Source organism: Lissotriton helveticus, chromosome 3_1 (assembly GCF_964261635.1).
Source record: "Lissotriton helveticus chromosome 3_1, aLisHel1.1, whole genome shotgun sequence".
NCBI lineage: Eukaryota > Metazoa > Chordata > Amphibia > Caudata > Salamandridae > Lissotriton > Lissotriton helveticus.
The window spans coordinates 1135658265-1135678832 of NC_136061.1; the positions used below are offsets into that span (position 1 = coordinate 1135658265).

Genomic DNA, 20568 nt, shown 5'->3' on the forward strand with positions numbered 1-20568 from the left:
TTATGCGGCAGGGTCGAGTAAATAATGTGGCAAGAAATGCCAAGTTATGCGGCGTAATGCAGCACATTGTGTGACAGTATTACTTCATTATTTCGTTATATTATTTGTGTGCACTGTACACTTGTTAACACTGTCTGGGCATTTGATTGCACCATATTAGTACAAGTTTAACACCCAAGTATAGCAATAAGCGACAGACAGGTGACCAATCAAGCTTCCACTGCACAGCAACACGTGGCTTTTTTAGTAACTTTTGAACAGTTTGAAGCAGAAACACGTTCTTTGTAAAAAAAAATCTGCAGATTATGCAGCAGAAGTTAGATTATGTAGTAAATGCGGCAAACCTATAAGTATGCCAAAATTGCCAAATTTCGCATAATTCCAGTGGCCCTGGTTATAACCCCACCTTCCCCTCATTCACAGCAAACAATTTAGCCACCATTCTATACCTCCGACACACATGTATTTTGCAGTATTGCTACTCAGAGAGGTGGCATTCCCATTCTTTTATCCATGACAGCAGCCTCCTGTCAGCAAGCTTTCACTAATGTACACGAACAGAAACAGCCAGAGTTGTTATTTGTGTAACAATGCACAAGTCAGCCCAGCACCTTTCCTCCTCAGACCACTGTGATCCAAAGGTGTGAGCAAGAAGGACTTAACACCGCATATTTTGATGTCTAAGCAGCCTGGTATGGATGTCTTCCTCCACTAAGTGAAAAAATAAATAAACAAATTTGCCTAGATTAGTGAGTGAATTTTGGTACTTTCCCGATAAGCTTGTTATGTGAAACTTCTGAAATTACGCTACTACCCCACTGTGCGTAATTACGCGCCATTCGCAGTAAAACAAATTACCGTAATTGCGAGAATATACGTGAAACGAAAGCAAATTTCGCACACCCCTTGTCTAGATATACTGGTCACTATTGTCAAGAAAAGAACTTCATGGTGGCCCATATCTCTCTAGTCCAAGCCTCTCCCCCATAGTCACTCTATTAGCAATCATTAATGTCTGCAGCAGTGGCACACAAACCTACCGACGTGACTGAGGCTAAAGTCTGAGCCCCCTATACTGAAACTACCCCACTGAAAAGAGTTCTCAAGTTTCCCAGGTTGATGCCTCGGTAGATAGTCCAATCATAGATTTGTCCATTGCATTCTGAGTCTTGCAGTCCTGTTTATCTCATTAGATCGGGAATACCGAGCAAAAATCTGGAGTGGATGGGATACTTAACGCATGGACTTGGGAAACTTGAGAGCTTTTCGGAATACCGTGGGACGGCGAGCAGTAAAGTGTGTAGGAACTTTGGGAGGGGGAGGGGCAACTAACTCTACAGAGACCATCTCTGAAGTGAAGCCCCCACAAATAAAGGAACATATTTTTCAAATTCATGGGGTAGAAAGAGGTTTAAGTCTCACCCTATGAAACTTAAGCGCTTTGCCCGACCAGTATGGACTCCTTAAACCAGCAATTTCTCTATAAATTAAAAGTTTTTGCTTGTAAGAATTTGTAGGCACACAAACAAAAACAAAACTCACGTTTCAGAGTTCAACGTTTTGATATCTACAAAATAAACGTTTTGATGATGGGGCTACTGGGTAAACAGGGTGCCACCTTCTTGACTTGTTAAAGATGTCATGCATTTATTCCACATGCGCGGAAACAAACTGCAAGATGAGACATTTCTTCCTGTTGTACAAAAGGTAATTACAGTCATGCCTGCTGTCAAGGATAACAAATGACTTAACAGGGAATGAGGTGACAAATGGAATGGCCAGGGGAAAGGACCTCTGAGCTGTCCGAGTCACGGTTTCACTTCTTAGACATACATCTGTTATTCTTACAGAAACTACACAACAACTTTCAGAATGGCAATGACACATCCAAGATAAAAATCATCTACTCCTGGTTTCCAAGAAGAAGAAAAAACAGAAACAGAGAGGTTAAGCTGAGAAAACAGAACATGTGACCAAAAAAAATGCTTTCAGATTCAGTATCAAAACAGTGTGTTAGTGACTGACATTTCACTGGAGTAGAACTCGAGACAGCCACACCCATCCCAGCTCGCCCACACTCTACTGCACACAGAGAAAGAGGGGCTGGGTAAGCATTCTCCCTGGAATCACTGCTTCCAATGCATCGCTTATGAGACCACCCTGGTGGTAATGGGGACTCAGCAAGGGGGCAACACCTGCAACCAATACTCCGAGCAGCTCTACACAGACGGACACAAAACCCAACACAGTCCCCGCGAAAGGTAACTCGAAGCCTTCTGCCCACGGCGGCTGGAAACCACCCCGCTGCCTGGTGTGGGGTCAAATGCTTCCCAGCAGCTCGGACTGGGGTTCTAAAATGACAATGGTCCTTTTGAGCTGCAAATGAGATGCAGATTGCTCGGTTACAGTTCTTTATAGGATTGAAATGTGAAGATGTGCTCGGCTCGTGAAACCCTTGCCTTGGAGGGACCTAGGCATCCTCGTGCCCAATCAACATAGGGAACAAGACCACATGTTCATATTGCACACCAGGTTGGGGCGGGGGGTCCCCTGCTTTCTCCCTTCTTGGCCGAAAATCGAAAATCTGTTCTAGCAAGAGTTTTGCTCCATAACCCGTCCCAAAGCAACCAACCCTGCCCTGGACAGACAGCAGATGGCTATCTACTTCCATGTTTGAGATCCACCTTGTGTGAAAGGGGGCGTGCACCTGGGGGGAAAAGATGGCAGATAACCTGCGGGTGTGAGGTGAAGTACTCTGACTGTCGGGAATGCAGTGGTTAAGAAAAAGAAGCGTTATGGCTGCGAGCAGGAAAACGGCGACTGTAAATTCAAATGCCTTTAGGCAGTGAAAATACGATCTCGGTGTGAACAGGCTTCGTTTCATGTCCCGGCTGTGACAAGAAGTGCATCTCCCTTACTGAATACAGGGGTTAATGTTTATGGTTTTGAACAGAGTACCCTTCCTGCGTTGAGAATAACTACAGAATTCCCGCTGCTTTAAATGTACAATAACATGGCTGTGAGTAAAATATCCATGGATACAACCAGAGTAAAAACAAACAGTTCCATGGCTGTGAGAAATAGTATAAACCAATAGTAGAGTACCCTGGCTGTGAGCAGGATCACAGTATCTGGTGTGAGTAGAATGGTCGTCAGTAGCAATATCTGTATGTGAGCAAGAGTATAGCCAGTGCCACTGGAACTATACAATTTTGCGGCTGCGACTTTTCCTGCATAATTATGGATTTGACACACACTCCATCACCTGCTGCATAATATCAGGTTTTAACCCCCCCCCCCCAAAAAAAATTATAGCTCAAATGGATCAAAAGTTACTAAAGACTCGGCATCAAGTGTTCACGCAGGGGGGAAGGCCCTTCCCAAAGGTTAACTGGTCATCTTCCAGTTCCTTATTTCTGCTAGGGGAAGTGGCGCAGGGAGAGCTCTGTTGTATTCTAACTGCAACAAGTGCTCTGGCTGTGAGAAGATGTGCTCCAGTTGTGGGAAGAGTTGGCTGCAAGAACTATGGGCGTGACTAGAAGTACACTAGCCTGGCGGCTTCTGCCAGTGCTCCAGGGCTCTGAATACAAGTACAGTCACACGAGTGTGTGAAATGTTGCAGCTCCCGGCTCTCATAAAAGAGGATGTGAGTGGGAGGAGTAGTAGAGTACACTCCCCTTGTGGTAACAGTATAGTCTTATGGCTATGATAAATCCTGGCTTTGAGTAATAGTATATACTGCTGCTTGAAAGTAACAGTACAGTTCTCTGGTGGGGAGTGACAGCACAACCTACTGTCTGTGGGTAGTAGTGTACATCCCCTTGTCTTTGAGTCAGAGTACAGTCCTTTGGCCGTGATTAGCAGTACAGCCTCCTGGGTTTTAGTAGTAATGGCTGTGAGCTGTAGTACAGTCCCCTGGATAGTAGCAGTACAGTTCCATAGCAGAGTGGTAGTGAGCTATATATACTACATCCCTTTGGTTGTGTGACAGTAATACAGTTCCCTGCATGTGAGCAGTACATTCCCGCATCTAGGAGTAGCAGTGGTTGTAAGCTGTAGAAGTTACCTAGCTGCGAGTAGTACAGTCCCCCAGCTGTTAGTAGTGGTTGTGAGCTGTAGTAGTACAACCCCCCGGCTATTAGTACAGTCCCATAGCTGTGAGTAGTAGTGGTTGTGAGCTGTAGTACAGATCCCCAGCTGTGAGTAATAGCGGCTGTGGTGAGTAGTACAGTCCTCTAGCTGTGGGCAGTAGGAGTTGTGGTGAGTAATACAGTCCCTTAGCTGTGGGCAGTAGTGGTTGTGAGCTGTAGTACAGATCCCCAGCTGTGATTAGTAGCGGCTGTGGTGAGTAGTACAGTCCTCTAGCTGTGGGTAGTAGTGGTAAAGTCTCCTAATTGAAAGAAGCAGTATAGTCTGTAGGTGAGGAGGATGTTTCACCCCACAGCCCCAGGCTCTTTCCAGACCCACCTTTCCCCACCCGCAGGCCATGCCCAGCGCCCAGTGAGTGCCAGTGGTCTGTGGGGCATATGCGGCCCGGCTCCGAGAGACTCACCAGCACTACGGCGAACCGCTCCTCCAGCTCGGCGGGGTCAGGCATGGGCAGCTTCAGGGGCATGCTGTGGGCTCTGAAGTCCGTCTGGGTGGAGTCCATGCTCCCTGCATTCCCCATAGTGCCGGAGGGCCCCGTGCAGAGCAGGGCGAGGATTCGCTCCACCTTCCCGTGTCACACACACCCAAAAATGCAAAAAAAATAAAGGTATTCCAGAGAGTGTCCCCGTCCGTTATCCCCCGCGGCAGTCAGCAGCGGGCTCTCCGGGACACAGACTGTGCCAGCCGCATGCTGCCGCCCCGTCCTCCGAGCACAATCTCGGTGGCAGGAAACCGGGATCTCATCCTCTGCATGTTGCACAATCCCCGCGTTGCTTCTGGCAGCACCTCCCTGGGATGATGATGATGGGGATGGTGAGCCGCGTGTGCATGGCTCAGCCCTGGTCCCTCCTCACTCCATAATCCCTCGGATGATGATAACGCTGCTCCTGGAATAACGATGCGCGAGCAGCGCCCGGCGCACAAAGCTGGCTGGGCGCTCTCAGCACAATGCTGCCGCTCCTGCTGCTGCACGGGGAGCCACACACAATGCAGCCAGCAGCCTCCGGTGATACCGCAGGCCACCGGCAGAGGAGCCCGAGAGTGCGCTACGGGCCGATGCTACTACTGTAGCATGGACACAGAGAAAGGACTCTCTATGATCCCAGCGCCATGAATCGAGGAGGCCATTTTGGGAACGGGAGGACTCCCTGTTCAGGATGAGAGCTCATTCCAGGACGCTTTACGTGAGGCATTCCTGTTTTTTATGCCTTAAAGCAGCCACAGTATCGATGGTACGTTTGTTGAATAGGACGGCCATGCTGGAATGGGGAATAATCCTTCCGGTTCAACGCCAATGGAAATACGGGCTCGTTCATAGCAAACCATCTCTCGTGTTTAATTTAATTAATTATCCTATGTACATTATATTCGTAGAGGTTCTAAAATGTATGCGTTTATTATTTGTAAAAGTACTTGCCACGCCTAAAATAGTTGCAAGCAATCTGGGTGTCCAAGGTTCTGCGCTCTTTGTTCCTCCCCATTTACTGAAAAATGACATATAATCGCACTAAAACGACTTGTGTTTCTCGCAGGTTTCTTTTCATCCTTCGGTTCTTCACAAGACAAAGCAGGTAGCTGAGCTGATGGAGCACAAGTACTTAGTAGACTAATGTTCCAAAATCTAATGCCATGTTGGTATTGGTTATGTGCTATGTTTTACCATTGATGTGTTTTGCTGGGGAGGGGTCATGATTTACCTTAGGCTAATGCTCAAGTGTTTCACACTTTTTTTAATATACAGCGCAAGCTTAACCCAAAAGCAGGGCTTTAAGTGGGCAGGGTCTCACCGCTGCTGAGCACCGGCAGTTTTTTAAAGGAGGCCACGCAAGGGGTCTCCATCGGGCCAGGGGCGTAACACAGGCCCCCGCAGCCCACAGGGTACGGGGGGGGCCCTAGCTCCAAGGGGCCCCCTCGGCACTGAACTGTGGCCGGGAGAGCTCCTGATTGAGCCCGGAGGGGACCTAAGTACCATGCAGGGAGGCCCCCTCACTTTTCGTTACGCCAGTGCATCGGGCTCTGTTTTGGGAGGGAGGGGTGGGGGGGGGGGGGGAGACCACAGACGACTTCTAGGTGTGAAAAAGGCCGCTTTATTTGGAACAGGTGCACATTACAATAAATAAACCTCGGCAATGCCTTACAAAACTAAACCTCACTAACTTTAACGTACTAACCCGGCCCCCCCTCCCCCGCCCCTAACTGGTCTTTTGAACCCCGCACCCAGCATTACAACATTAATAACATACAATAACATAATTCAACACAATACATATGCTTATAAAACCAACATCTTTATTAACGCAAACACCCCTGCCTGCCTTTTCATCATTTCCTAACCCCCAAACACTGTAAATGCCCCAACCATAAAACCGCTCAACAATCCCTGTCAAAGACCCCCTGATAACCATCCCACCAAAAACTCTGCCAAACCTGGCCAAACTTCCACCAAACCCCGCAAACCCAACCACGAGGCACCTGCTCCAAGCGACAATACAGAAACCCCCCTGCGCACCAGAACCAACAAAAACGGCCCCTGAAGGCAAGGGGCCAGAAAATCCCTGAAGAATACAACCCCCCCCCCCCCCCCTCCCCAGAAACCCAAGAGAAAATCCCACCCCACAGGAAGGGGAAACAATCCCAAAAAGGAAAAAGAGGGAGGGAGGGAGGGGACAAAAACATTCTCCGCTACACTCCCAGCCACCAGGTCACCAATGACAAAATGGTGTCCGGGAGCGGGCGCCCAGCGCATTTAAGCACTGGGCTGCCTTTGGGCTACTTTTGGGCTATACTGAGATAAAGCCCAAAGCCTACAATGGCCGCAGTGGTCCCTAAGTCCCACCCCCCCCTCCCAAACAGCCCGGGGGGGGGAGCCTCCCGGTGGTCGGCCGCCCCCCCCCCCAAGCCCCCCTTGGGAGGGAGGGGTGGGGGGGAAGAAGACCACAGACGACTTCTAGGTGTGAAAAAGGCCGCTTTATTTGGAACAGGTGCACATTACAATAAATAAACCTCGGCAATGCCTTACAAAACTAAACCTCACTAACTTTAACGTACTAACCCCGCCCCTAACTGGTCTTTTGAACCCCGCCCCAGCATTACAACATTAATAACATACAATAACATATTTCAACACAATACATATGCTTATAAAACCAACATCTTTATTAACGCAAACACCCCTGCCTGCCTTTTCATCATTTCCTAACCCCCAAACACTGTAAATGCCCCAACCATAAAACCGCTCAACAATCCCTGTCAAAGACCCCCTGATAACCATCCCACCAAAAACTCTGCCAAACCTGGCCAAACTTCCGCCAAACCCCGCCACCCAGAAAGACAGAGGGGGGGGGGGTAACTACCCCACATTTTCTGACCCCCAAAACCGGAAACAACCTTAAACGTCTTAAAAGAAGGCAACCCGGAACTGTCCCCAACACCTCAGGCCACCCTGCGGTGATCCCGTACCACCAAGCACCGTGACAGAACCTCTCTCAACTCGAGCAAGTAAAGCTCCATCCCCAACCGGGACAGATGAACCCCATCGCCCCTGAAAAATCCCACCGCCTCAAACTTGATGTCCCTGTGACAAACCCTACCAAAACCCAGCTCCCTGCAACAACGAGAAACCTCCAGGTTGACCTTCTTGCGCGCACAATCAATCGCTCTAGGATTGCGCGCCCCCTCCAAACTCTCTGAGGCACCAATTTCGTCCATAAGACATGGCAACCCGCCCACTGCTCCTTCAACATAGCTAGGTCCCTCTTAATAGCTCTCAGCAGCACCACCCCCTTCACCCCACACAGGTCATTCTTGCCCAGGTGTAATAGCAAGACATCCGGACATTGCCCCCCAACCAACCAGGAATTCAAGGACTGAACCAAATCCCTCCACAACATGCCCCCTTTTCCTCTCCATACAATGTTAAAAAAGCGAGCATTAAAACTCAGCATCTGTCCGAAATAGCACTCCTGAGCTTGCACCTGGGCCCACTTTACAAAGGAATGCCCAACGATCCAAATGTTCAAAGCCGGGGCATGGGGGCCCGCAACCGAACCTGAAACCAGAAAAACAATATGAGCATCATGGAGAGGAGGAAGTCGCAAGCGCGTCATCTGCATTGCTCCGAACGTAGCGCTGGAAACAGTTAGAAGACCAGCGCCCCAGCCGCATAATCTCCCCCCTGGACCACCCTCGGTTACTGGCTTCCGTCGCCGCCCCAATCCTGAAAGAATGAGTCCCAAACTGATCCCCATCCAGGCCCAACTCCTTTAATGCCTTTCGCATCACCATCCGAAGCTGGTAATCCGACACACTGCTCCCATCCGCGTGCAGAAACACCCGCGCACTCCCCATACCACCAGATACACTCTTCCAACGCCTCGCCCACCATAAAGGGCACATGAATCCCGCTGAAACTGCCTCCAACCAAATCCCTTTGCCTCAACACCTCTGATCGTTTTTGGCACTTGTCAGCCAAATGTGAACCCCCTGCTCCGCTAAAAAAACATCCTGCCACAACAAACCCACCTTGGCTCTGGAAACCAACAACTCCGACACCCTAAACGCCCCAAAAAACATCCAAACCATGAGCGTGGAAAACAGGCAAACCTCGAAACTGTCCCTGCCCACCGCAGGAAGAACCGCCAGCAACCGTGCCAACAACTGCCACGAAACCGGCCTGCGAACCAAAGCCGACCTGCCCCGTTCCCTGTCCCAACCTTCCAACATCCTTCTTCCCAGTTCTCACGCCAATGGGGCATAACCCCACAACAACTTACCCATGAAGGCAATACCGGCTAGCTTCCCAGCAATCGTCACTTTCGAAAGGCCCTTGTCCATCAATGCCAGCAAAAACTGTACCACATCCTCCGAGCGTCTCCACTCCTCCACTCTCCTACGCACGCGCACCTGACGCCAAGAAGTGCTCCCAAGCCAAAGCATACGCCGCGCGAGTAGAAACAGACAACAAACCTACCACCAGTTGTACAACCCTACGTTGCCTACATACCACAGATGTTCCGGCATTGGTGTTGGTGCCTTGTCCGCCTCCTCGGCCAGCCCACGGAATCTCTCCCACTGTGAACGAGACAAAGCATCCACAATGTCATTGTCCACACCAGGAATATGCAGGGCCTTAAAAGCAACGTCATGCCGCAAACAACCAAGCACAAACACCCGCAGCAGCTTCAACACCTGTTCGTCCCTGGCCGACTGCTGTTGATAATCTGCACCACCGCCATGTTATCAATCCGAAACAACACTCTCTTATGTGCCAGTTCCTTGCCCCACAAAGTCAAAGCCACCAAAACTGGAAACAACTCCAAAAAAGCGATGCTCAGACCACCATTCTTCCATTACTCCGGCCAGCTCTGCGCACACCACTTCCCCTGCCAATAGACTCCAAAACCATCGCTGCCTGCCGCATCCGAGAAAATCTGAACATCCCATGGAAAATCCTCATCCCTGACCAGTGGAATACCATTGAACGAGCGCAAAAATGCGCTCCACATTTGCATGTCTTCCTTCACACCCACCGACAAACGCACATGATGTTGAGGCAAATGGTGACCTGACAGCGCCCTCCCCAGACGTCTGCAGAAAGTCCTCCCTGCTCTAACCACCCGGCATGCAAAATTGAGATGTCCTAGCAAGACCTGTATGTCCCTCAACGTCACCTTGTCCTTAGACAGCGTGTCCCCCAGCAACCTCAGCATGGCCTCTTTCTTTTCCGGCGGCAAGCGCGCCTGCATCCTGACAGAATCAAGCTCAATGCCCAGGAATGACATTGTAGTAAAAGGCTCCATCGTCTTCTCCGGAGCTAAAGGCACCCCCGACTCCTTCATCAATGCCTGAAATTTGTCCAAGGCCCACTGACATTCTACCGTGCCCGGTGAACCCACAAAAAAAGAAGTCGTCCAAGTAGTGTGTAATCAGCCCCAAACCAGTCTGATGTGTAAAATGCCACTGTAAAAAGGTACTGAAACACTCAAACAAAGCACAAGACATTGAACAGCCCATCGGTAAAGCCTTATCCACGTACCATTGACCATCAAACTGTATGCCCAACAGACTCCAGTCGTCCAGATGTACGGGAAGCAAGCGAAATGCGGATTTAACGTCGCATTTCACCATCTCCGCAGTTGCGCCCGCGGTCATTACTAGTGACATTGCAACGTCAACTGAGGAATAAGACACTGAGGCTGCTTCCCCATCAATAAAATCATTGACAGAAAACCCCTCATGCCACGATAGGTGCTGAATGAGCCTGTACTGTCCGACCTCCTTCTTGGGCACCACCCCAATTGGCGAGACAATCAAGTCCTGCAACGGCCAATCCTGGAAGGGGCCCGCCATCCTGCCTTCACGAACTTCCTTATCCAACTTGTCCTGTACCACTGTCTTGTGCTCAAATGCCGATTTCAAATTTTTGGCCCATCGCCTCTCCCTAGGCCCCTCATACCCCAAATGGAAACCTTCTGCAAAACCCTCCAACAGTACCTGCTTTGCTTCCAGATCGTCATAGTCCCGCAAAGCACCCCTCAAGGATGCCAGATTAACCAGCGTAGGAGACTTTTGGCCCAGCCCCTTGAGGTCCCTTACCCCCCCTATTTCCCTGCGCCTGCTGAGGGGGATCTGCTGCATTACCACCCGCCTGGGGCCACTGCTGGCCTCCCTGCGGCCTGAGTCCCCAACATCTGACCAGAGGGTGCTTCCTCCCGCACTGCGAGCATTCGTGCCTGAATCTACAATACTCTCGCGTGCACACTCCCTTATTGAACTCCCAGTAAGGACCTGATCCCCCCCGGCGTGGCAGCTGCAGACCCCACCCCTTCCCGGGTGGGCTTCCCTGGAAAGGGCCGATAGACTAAGGGCAAGCCACTGTCTGTGAATAACGTCTTACCCCCAGCAGACGCCCCCATGGTATGCTGCCACAAATCCGCACCCAGCTCACCCCACTTCGCTTCTTCGTCCCAAGCCATCCTGGCTCTAAACTCCTCGTTATACTGGGCCCAGGCATACCCCCCCCAGTGATCTGCGCTTTCCTGATTACGTCCATATATTTAAATATGGACACACTACGCTCGGGAAACTTCTCGCAGTATACACTAGCATATATTAAAAATGCCGCCGTCCAGTTTTCAATAGTAAGCGGCACTTTTGGTCTTTTTGCCAGTTCGTACTCTTCCTCCTTTGACCCCTCCTTGGACCTTACCTCCCTGTGCAACAGCTTTAAGATCTCCACATACTCCCCCTTCCCGATCCTCTCCTTCGTGGCCAGCATCAGGTGACCCCCCAGCGGTTTGGTCACCCCCATATACGGAAGCCTTTTAAACTTCAGCTCCTTACTCGGCACCGGCTCTTTACCTGCCACCTCAGGATCCGTATTCACCCCCGTTTCCACTTTAGATTCCAGCAATGCCTGACCCCCCGTCCCCACTGCCTGGTCCTTGACATACTTCCCCCTTTGGAGCTTACCACCCAGCTCATCCCCAACAACACAGTCACCTCCAATTCCCACCGACACCATCATTGGTCTGGCCCGGGGGTAGCCTACTCACCTGTCTTGCGCACCCCTTGTCCCCTGTGGAGCCTACCACCCACCTCCTACCCAACACAGTCCCCTCCAGACCCCACTGACACCATCTTTGGCCTGGCCTTTGTAGCAGCACGCTCACCTGGATCAAGTACAGATGCTCGCCCTGGCGCCATTCTCCAAGCCAACCGTCCGGGTGGGTCCGCCGTTCGGGGAGCCCTTGCTGCGGGGCCGTATTCTCTCCTGGAGCCCAACGCCGCCGCCGGCTGACCAACCTGCATAGCCTGTAACACACTAGAAGACAGATGAGGAGTCCCCCCCCTCCTCATCCTCCCTCCATTCCCCTTCCTCTGGGCTGTCTTCATCGTAATCCAAAACTACCACTTCCTCCAACTCTAGAGGCTCCTGCACATAATCGACATTCCGGGCCTTATTCAACCCAATATTGCTACAACCAGCAGAAAACACTGACCCTGGGGGAGCCAGCTGTGCCCGCTGATACTCCCATAAAGGGTCCGTAGGTCGCACGCTACTCCACCATTCCAGCGTGTATACCCCAAGAGCATCATGGATAATGCAGTTTTCTTGAAAGCGGGTGCGCTTTTCAAAAGAATCGAAGTGTAATTGCAAGGTTGCAGGCCAACTCTGGACACCGGTGTTTCAGGATTATTGTCCTTCATCAGCAGAGTGTAGGGCGGTTTTCAGGGGTTGCTGTGCAGGCTGCCAAAGTGTTCTCAGGTATGGTACCTCTCCAGGCGCGTAGGGCGTTACCTCAGCTCGTCAGCTGAAAGGCTCAAGGGAGCCGTGTTAAATAAAGGGTCCGTAGGTCGCACGCTACTCCACCATTCCAGCGTGTATACCCCAAGAGCATCATGGATAATGCAGTTTTCTTGAAAGCGGGTGCGCTTTTCAAAAGAATCGAAGTGTAATTGCAAGGTTGCAGGCCAACTCTGGACACCGGTGTTTCAGGATTATTGTCCTTCATCAGCAGAGTGTAGGGCGGTTTTCAGGGGTTGCTGTGCAGGCTGCCAAAGTGTTCTCAGGTATGGTACCTCTCCAGGCGCGTAGGGCGTTACCTCAGCTCGTCAGCTGAAAGGCTCAAGGGAGCCGTGTTAAATAAAGGGTCCGTAGGTCGCACGCTACTCCACCATTCCAGCGTGTATACCCCAAGAGCATCATGGATAATGCAGTTTTCTTGAAAGCGGGTGCGCTTTTCAAAAGAATCGAAGTGTAATTGCAAGGTTGCAGGCCAACTCTGGACACCGGTGTTTCAGGATTATTGTCCTTCATCAGCAGAGTGTAGGGCGGTTTTCAGGGGTTGCTGTGCAGGCTGCCAAAGTGTTCTCAGGTATGGTACCTCTCCAGGCGCGTAGGGCGTTACCTCAGCTCGTCAGCTGAAAGGCTCAAGGGAGCCGTGTTAAATAAAGGGTCCGTAGGTCGCACGCTACTCCACCATTCCAGCGTGTATACCCCAAGAGCATCATGGATAATGCAGTTTTCTTGAAAGCGGGTGCGCTTTTCAAAAGAATCGAAGTGTAATTGCAAGGTTGCAGGCCAACTCTGGACACCGGTGTTTCAGGATTATTGTCCTTCATCAGCAGAGTGTAGGGCGGTTTTCAGGGGTTGCTGTGCAGGCTGCCAAAGTGTTCTCAGGTATGGTACCTCTCCAGGCGCGTAGGGCGTTACCTCAGCTCGTCAGCTGAAAGGCTCAAGGGAGCCGTGTTAAATAAAGGGTCCGTAGGTCGCATGCTACTCCACCATTCCAGCGTGTATACCCCAAGAGCATCATGGATAATGCAGTTTTCTTGAAAGCGGGTGCGCTTTTCAAAAGAATCGAAGTGTAATTGCAAGGTTGCAGGCCAACTCTGGACACCGGTGTTTCAGGATTATTGTCCTTCATCAGCAGAGTGTAGGGCGGTTTTCAGGGGTTGCTGTGCAGGCTGCCAAAGTGTTCTCAGGTATGGTACCTCTCCAGGCGCGTAGGGCGTTACCTCAGCTCGTCAGCTGAAAGGCTGATACTCCCCCTCGCGCTGCCTGAAGGGAAGAGAAACATCCACAGTGCCAGCCACCCGTCGGGCCGTGCCGGTTGTTGGGGCCAGGGAAGTCGGACTTTCGTGCACTGGCCGCGTCGGGATCCCCCGCCGGTACGGGTCGTGCCGCGCAAGGCTCCGCCCTCCCTTCTCCGTGGCGCCGCTGGGCCGTACACCGCCCTACCGAGTCTGCCGATGTACCACGGACCCTATCCTGAAAGGAAAAACATTGGACTGGAGTGCTGGGAGTACGACCACCACTAGCTGACCTGCTGCCCCTATCGCCCCGCAAACCACCCTATCCCCGCCCCCCCAGCCCTCATCTGCCCCCCCAAAGCGCACCATACGCCCCTGCGCTGGGAATGGAGGGAGGGGGGGGGCCTCCCTGCTCATCCTCACCGCCCTCCTACCCGACCTGCCCTAAGAGGACAGCAAACCGCCCCCCTCCCACCTCCCCCGCCTCCCCCGCACCGCCCCTCTCCAGACCCCCCCTCCCGCGACCAGGCACACCCCCATCCCCCCCGCCTGTGCGGGGATGGCGAAGAAAACAAAAGGGGGCTAACCGCCCCCCCCCCCCCATGGCCTCCTCACTCAGCCTGTCTGCTCTCGCCCCCTCCGCCTGGTCCACCAACCACCCCCCCCTCCAGGAAAGCCCCGTCATCCCCCACCCACTCTTCTGCCCCCCCCACCAAGTCCCCCCCTTGTGCCTCCAGCCCAACCAGGGCGGCCCCGGACACCAGTAGGGCCCCACTCGCCCCCCTGCCCACTTGCCCAATCGCCTCCAGGTCCTCCTCCGTAATTACAACCCCCCGCCCCTCCCCCCCCTGCCAGCCCACGCCCTCCAAAGCTGGGGCCTCTGCCATCAAAACGGGACCCCCCCCTGCGCATCGCTCCGCACACCCTCCGCCGATGTGCAAAGCCTCTCCTCCCCCTGCCGCTCCTGCCAACCATCCTTCTCACACTCCGGGGCCGCAGCAGCCCCGGCCCTCCCCGCCTCTCCCCGCCCTGACTTACCGAAGCCGATGACAGCGCCGCGGGAGCCGATCGCTTCCCTCCCCGGGCCCCGCCCGCCTTCCCCCCCACCACCGGCTCTGAAACGGCTCGCCGCTCACCAGGCGCAAAGTCCGCCGCTTCCACCAACCACCCGCCCTCCCCCCCTCCAACGCCCACCACCCCTTTCCCCCCGGCTCACCTCAGCAAAAGTCAGCGTTGTAAACGCCACACCGCGACTCGCCGCACCACGCCGCAGAGGGGCCGTCTTCCGCCCAGCGGGCGGCCCCGCTTCACAGCCGACACCAGCTTCGGTCGCTTCGGCGACAGACAAGCCGCCACTGCAGCGGATACTCCGGCCGATGCTTGTCGAGCCGGGCGCGATTGCCCGGGCAAGTCCCCTAGCACTAGGTCCAGCCTGCGCGCTTCGCTGAGCAGGCGAATCGCTTCAAGGACCCTCACGTCGTCCACCGACATTATCCCCACGCACCTCACACGCCGCTGTAAAACCCGGAAAAACCTGCACAACCCTGCCTGTGTACCCACGTCAAACACCTACGCTGACACGACTAAAGTACTGACTATCTGACAAACAGCCCCAACTACCTGACAAAAACAATCTCCGCTACACTCCCAGCCACCAGGTCACCAATGACAAAATGGTGGCTGGGAGCGGGCACCCAGCGCATTTAAGCGCTGGGCTGCCTTTGGGCTACTTTTGGGCTATACTGAGATAAAGCCCAAAGCCTAAAATTGCCGCAGTGGTCCCTAAGCCCCACTCCCCGCCCCTCCCAAACAGCCCGGGGGGGGGGAGCCTCCCGGTGGTCGGCCGCCCCCCCAAGACCCCTTGTGCCCTTACACAAGCGATCCGTTTTTGTCCGGACTGCAGTGACAGCAGGCACGTCAATGTGGGTATACTCACCCTGCTCCCTTCTCACTAGAGGAGTAGTTACAGCATGACGCAGCCAGGTGAGCGTTGTAGGGAAAGGGAAATCCTTTAAAGAGAGTCATTTTCTCTCTGGATTTCCTTTCTCTTTTCGAAACTCAGGAGCAGCAACATTGTTGTGGTGTCACCAGGGCTTTAAATGGAAGCTTTTCCAATATTATATACAAGCCATAGTTGCTGCTTATTTATCTTATGCAACTAACAGACATTGACAAAGCCAATAGTCCTGGCTTGTTGTAGGTATGATGTAACTTGTTGTATCATATATCTGGATGCAATGACTGAAACAGCAAAATACAAGGCAGGCGGCACACTATGCTAAGGACAGATTTTTGCTTATTTGTTTGTAAGCCACGCCCTTAATGACATTAGCCACGCTTCTTTGAGAGACCCCCCAGTTTTTTCATCCCACTTAAAGCCCTTCCCAAAAGTATTGTAGCACTAGTTACATTACACAAGGCCCTTTATTTATTTATATATTTTTTTTCACAATGGAATAAGTGATTTACCCAGAGTCAAAGGATGTTGAGCAACGCCAAGTCTCACACTTGGTTCATGCAGTCCAAAGTTGGCAGTTTTGGCTATAACACCGCATTCTCTCCCTTTAGGATTGCCACCTTTTAAAGAGCAAAATGCATGCCATTTGTTATTATTTTAAGAGTCTGCAAAAGCACCTACGTGATACTTAATTAGGACTTTATAGAAAATTGTCAGTTTTCATTTGTAACATGTCTTTTCTGTCGTTATTTACATTAATTATTAGTCAGGGATGATTAACACAGCTCCAGAACACAATTTGAAGTGTTTATATTTGCTCTTTGACTCAGTGAGAGAAGGTATCCCCCAATTTACTTTAAGGTCCAATAGGAGGGGAAGAGAACAATCAATAAGCAAAACGTCTTATCTGACCTATTGTTATTTCAACTATGGTAAGAACTCACAAAACAGACATTTTCCCCATAAGCAAGCAGTTCTTCACATGAGATAAATTTATAGAGTTTTTATTTTTTAGAACTTCATTAATTCCGTTAGGAGCCAATGCTGTTGGATGCTCGGGACTCTGCTAGAACGGAAAATATGTCGACAACCATACAGACCTTGTGTTGAGAAAATATTTTGAAAGACATGAAGTACTCTTTGGTCTGAAAAATTCTCTACTGAAAAGAACCTGATTATAGGGAGATATATTGTTATTTGATACATACAATGGCCTGCTAATTTCAAATTGAATGAAACAGAGTCCTGTGCACAAGTCTTAGGTAAATTGAGGTTCAGGAGTCATAACCAAATATTCATAAGTATGTCCATAAATAAGAGACGTATGTCAACATCATCTTTCCTTGTGGAATGTGTTTATATTTCAAAATGTGTTCAGTACAAGAAGACAAACCAGCCGACACGTGTTTCGTCACACCGTGTAAGGAAGTGACTCTTCAGGGCTGTCGGTAAGTAGAATATGAACATTTTCTACTTACCGACAGAACATGAACAATCGCGTGCACCGGTGATTGTTCACCCGGATCACAGCGATGATCCGGTATACGTGAAGCGATTATAAAACTCCTCGTCTTGGATGTACCCGTCCGGACGTTGCCCTACTGTCTCCTTACCTGAGGCACCAGTGGTTTTCCATTCACAGTCTTGACCTTTTTCCTATTCATCGCTGTGATCCGGGTGAACAATCACTATTCTAAGTCCATATCGTGAGACAAACCAACAAGTGTTCAGTCTCCGATGTCGGGGAACTAGAAGGCTGGCTGTTCTTTAAAATGCATATTTTTTATAGGGAAATCTATAATAGAAGTCAACAAAAATCGCACAGTTAGCATAGGGTGAGCAAATGTAGCAATGAACTGACAAATCACAATACAGACTTATACAACTTTACCTAATGCCAACATTCTAGCACTAATCCCTAAATGAATATGAATGTGTCTTATTGTAACTTATTGTCATCAGAGGTGGAAGTACGAATCTATGACATAATATCGACAGACAGAATATCTACCTACAAAAATATCGATACAAAAATATCGAAGTAAAAAATATCGGAGTTATATCTTCATAGAGGTAAGTACAAAAATATCGAAATTTTAATATCGTAGTACAAAAATATCGAAAGTAAAAATATCGTTTTTTTAAATGTATTAATAATACTGTAAAAATAGTTTAAAAATACATATAATTTTACAAATATTAAATAAAAACATTAAAACATATTTAGAAAATTATAACTAATACATATACATTTAAAATAAATTAAAAACTAGGGAAAGCGTTGGATAGCGAAGGGGTAAAAATTACTATTCCCACTCCAGAGGGTGCAACAGTAGGGAAAGCGTTGGATAGCGTAGGGGTAAAAAATACTATTCCAACTCCAGAGGGTGCAACAGTAGGGAAAGCGTTGGATAGCGTAGGGGTAAAAATTACTATTCCCACTCCAGAGGGTGCAACAGTAGGGAAAGCGTTGGATAGCGTAGGGGTAAAAATTACTATTCCCACTCCAGAGGGTGCAACAGTAGGGAAAGCGTTGGATAGCGTAGGGGTAAAAATTTCGATATTTTCGATATTAGTAACATACATACCTTAAAAAAAACGATATTCTGTCTGTCGATATTTTGGACATCGATATTCTATACCATCGAAATTAAAACATCGATATTATTGTATATCGATATTTTAATTTCGATATTTTGTCTCACTACCGGAAGGACAAATCTAGGCCCCGATGTAGGTAAAACGCATTTACCGATTTTAAAATACCGATCCGTACCGAATCGGTATTTCAAAATCGGAAAATGATATGTAGAAAAAATTCATCGGAAAAATACCGAATCGGTAGCAATCGGTATCGTGAGTCGATACGTACCGATTCGCCAAGTACCGAATCGGTATAGCCCGGATCGGACACGTCCGATTCGGTAAATAAAAATGCGGATCCTACCGATTCGGTAAACGCCGAATCGGAAATAGAAATACGCCCCATGGGCCGAAAGGCCAATAGGAGCGCATAATACATACCGATTCGGTATTTACCGAACATATTCGGTATATTCCGAATCGGAAAATACCGAATCGGAGAATGCCGATTCGTCGAGCAGGTTAACTGACACTGAAGACATCAGCCAATGAGCTGGAAGCACCCTCCCCCACAGGGAGTGGCAACCCAGGCAGGTGCAACTCATCAGAACTTTCTGGAAAGCTGCCTGAGCTGAGCAAACACAGTGAGCAGCAGTGTTAGCAGGATCCCTGTGAGACATGGCAACCAGCACTGAGAGCCAGAAGGCAGAGCGCAAGAGGAAGACAAAATTTAGCACCATGGAGCTGCAAACCTTGGTGGAGGAGGTGGTGAGGGTGCACAGGCAGCTTTATGGAAGGCTGTCCCTCACTGTTCCGGAGAGCACCAAGAGGAAGCTCTGGATAGACATCGGGGAAAAAGTCAACGCTGTTGGTGTCACCCACAGGAGCCAAGACGACCTCAAGAAGAGGTTTTACGATATCCGTGGCGTGACAAAGCGAAAACTGGCTGACCTGCACAAGCAGGCTGGACTTACTGGAGGAGGCACAAACCGGGCGCCACCCCTCACTCAGCTGGAGGAACTAGTGGCGACCACTATTGAGAGGGCGAGTGTCGTGGGAATTGGGGACCTGGATAGCTCATCCCGAGCTACAGCTACAGGTAAGAAGCATGCGCAACTTGACACACCATACCAGACACCTCCCCTATAGACCCAATGCGCAGCCAAACCCCAGGCCAGTACTGCTAGCAACAGACATGAGCAATGCATCTTGGTAAATGTAGTCAGCAAAAGTACTCAATAATGCCACTGCAGAAGCATAAGAAAAATAACAGTAATACTGCACCGACGTTTTTGTAATGAGATGTGCAATGCTTTAATAGTAGTGACTGGAACACATTAGCACTCAGTTGACAAATGCTTCTTTATACCTAGGGGCACCATCAGGCGGGGGAGCAGCACCAGCTCCAGCACCAGCTCCAGCACCAACAGCCAGTGCGGTGGCAAGCACCAGTGTAGCAGCACAGGAGGAGGACAACACCAGTGCCCTGGGCAATGAGGAGGACTCTGGACATTCCCTCACACATCCACACTCCCCCCGACTGTCACTGTCTCAGTCACCCACATTGCAATTCTCCCCGGAGATCACACCACCACACAGCCACCCTGCACCTGCAACATCCCCTGCCAGGAGGAGAATTGTAGCTCCATTAATCATCATGGAGGGAGCGGCGGGTCAGGCTCCTGCACAAGACCCAGTGACACCAGCGTCACCCCAGCACGCACAGCAGGGCAGCAGAAATCCACGGAGGCCACGTGCAACCAGCAGTCCAATACAAGCACAGGGAGGCAGCGTCTTTGCAGGGCTGGAGAGCAGTATGGTGAAGATTCAGCGAATGCAGGCAAAATCCATCCTGGCCTGCCATCGCCAGTTGCGCCTGCACAACCTGCAAATGGGGGAAATGGCACAGGGCTTCAAGACTTTTGTAGACAGCAACAAGGAGATTGCAACATCTATTGGCCGAATGACCACTGCCATCACCCAGCTCTGCAACAGGATGGATGACCATGAGCAATGTTGTCGCAGGGATGCACGTATACAGAACAGGTCACTCGACCGCCTTGCAGCTGCGACCGCCCAGCTATGCCAACGTGGGGCAAACATGGAGGCCAGCCTCACACAGAACATGTCAGAGGTCACTAGGGGCATGGGCCGTATTACCACCGCCATGGAGACACTACTGATCTCCAACACTGTTGTGAATCCCGTCCTGGGCGAGGCTGGGGACAGCAGCAGCCGCAGCAGCCCGGCCAGCACAGTGTCAGAGCCGCGCCGGAGCAGCAGGCGCTCAGCTGAGGCTGCTGGGCATACAGAAGGGGGTGAGGCTCATCCTAGTGGGGCTGCTA

The 20568-nt window shown here is 50.7% G+C and overlaps 1 protein-coding gene across 9 annotated transcripts in view; it reads right to left on the reverse strand.

The window, feature by feature from the left end:
- The window catches only part of FMNL2 (formin like 2), a 569063-nt gene extending 563898 nt beyond the window's left edge, over window positions 1-5165 (reverse strand). For 5 of the 9 annotated variants that reach the window (XR_013608766.1, XM_078681738.1, XM_078681734.1 and 2 more), the window contains exon 1: window positions 4553-4826. Coding sequence is in view for 7 of the 9 variants with exons in the window: in XM_078681738.1 (XP_078537864.1) it covers window positions 4553-4669 (117 nt within the window). In the remaining 2 variants the exon portion in view is untranslated. Of the gene's footprint in view, window positions 1-4552 lie in introns of all 9 variants that reach the window. The other 4 variants (XR_013608767.1, XM_078681737.1, XM_078681740.1 and 1 more) reach the window with 2 other exon arrangements.
- Window positions 5166-20568: the final 15403 nt, after the last annotated feature.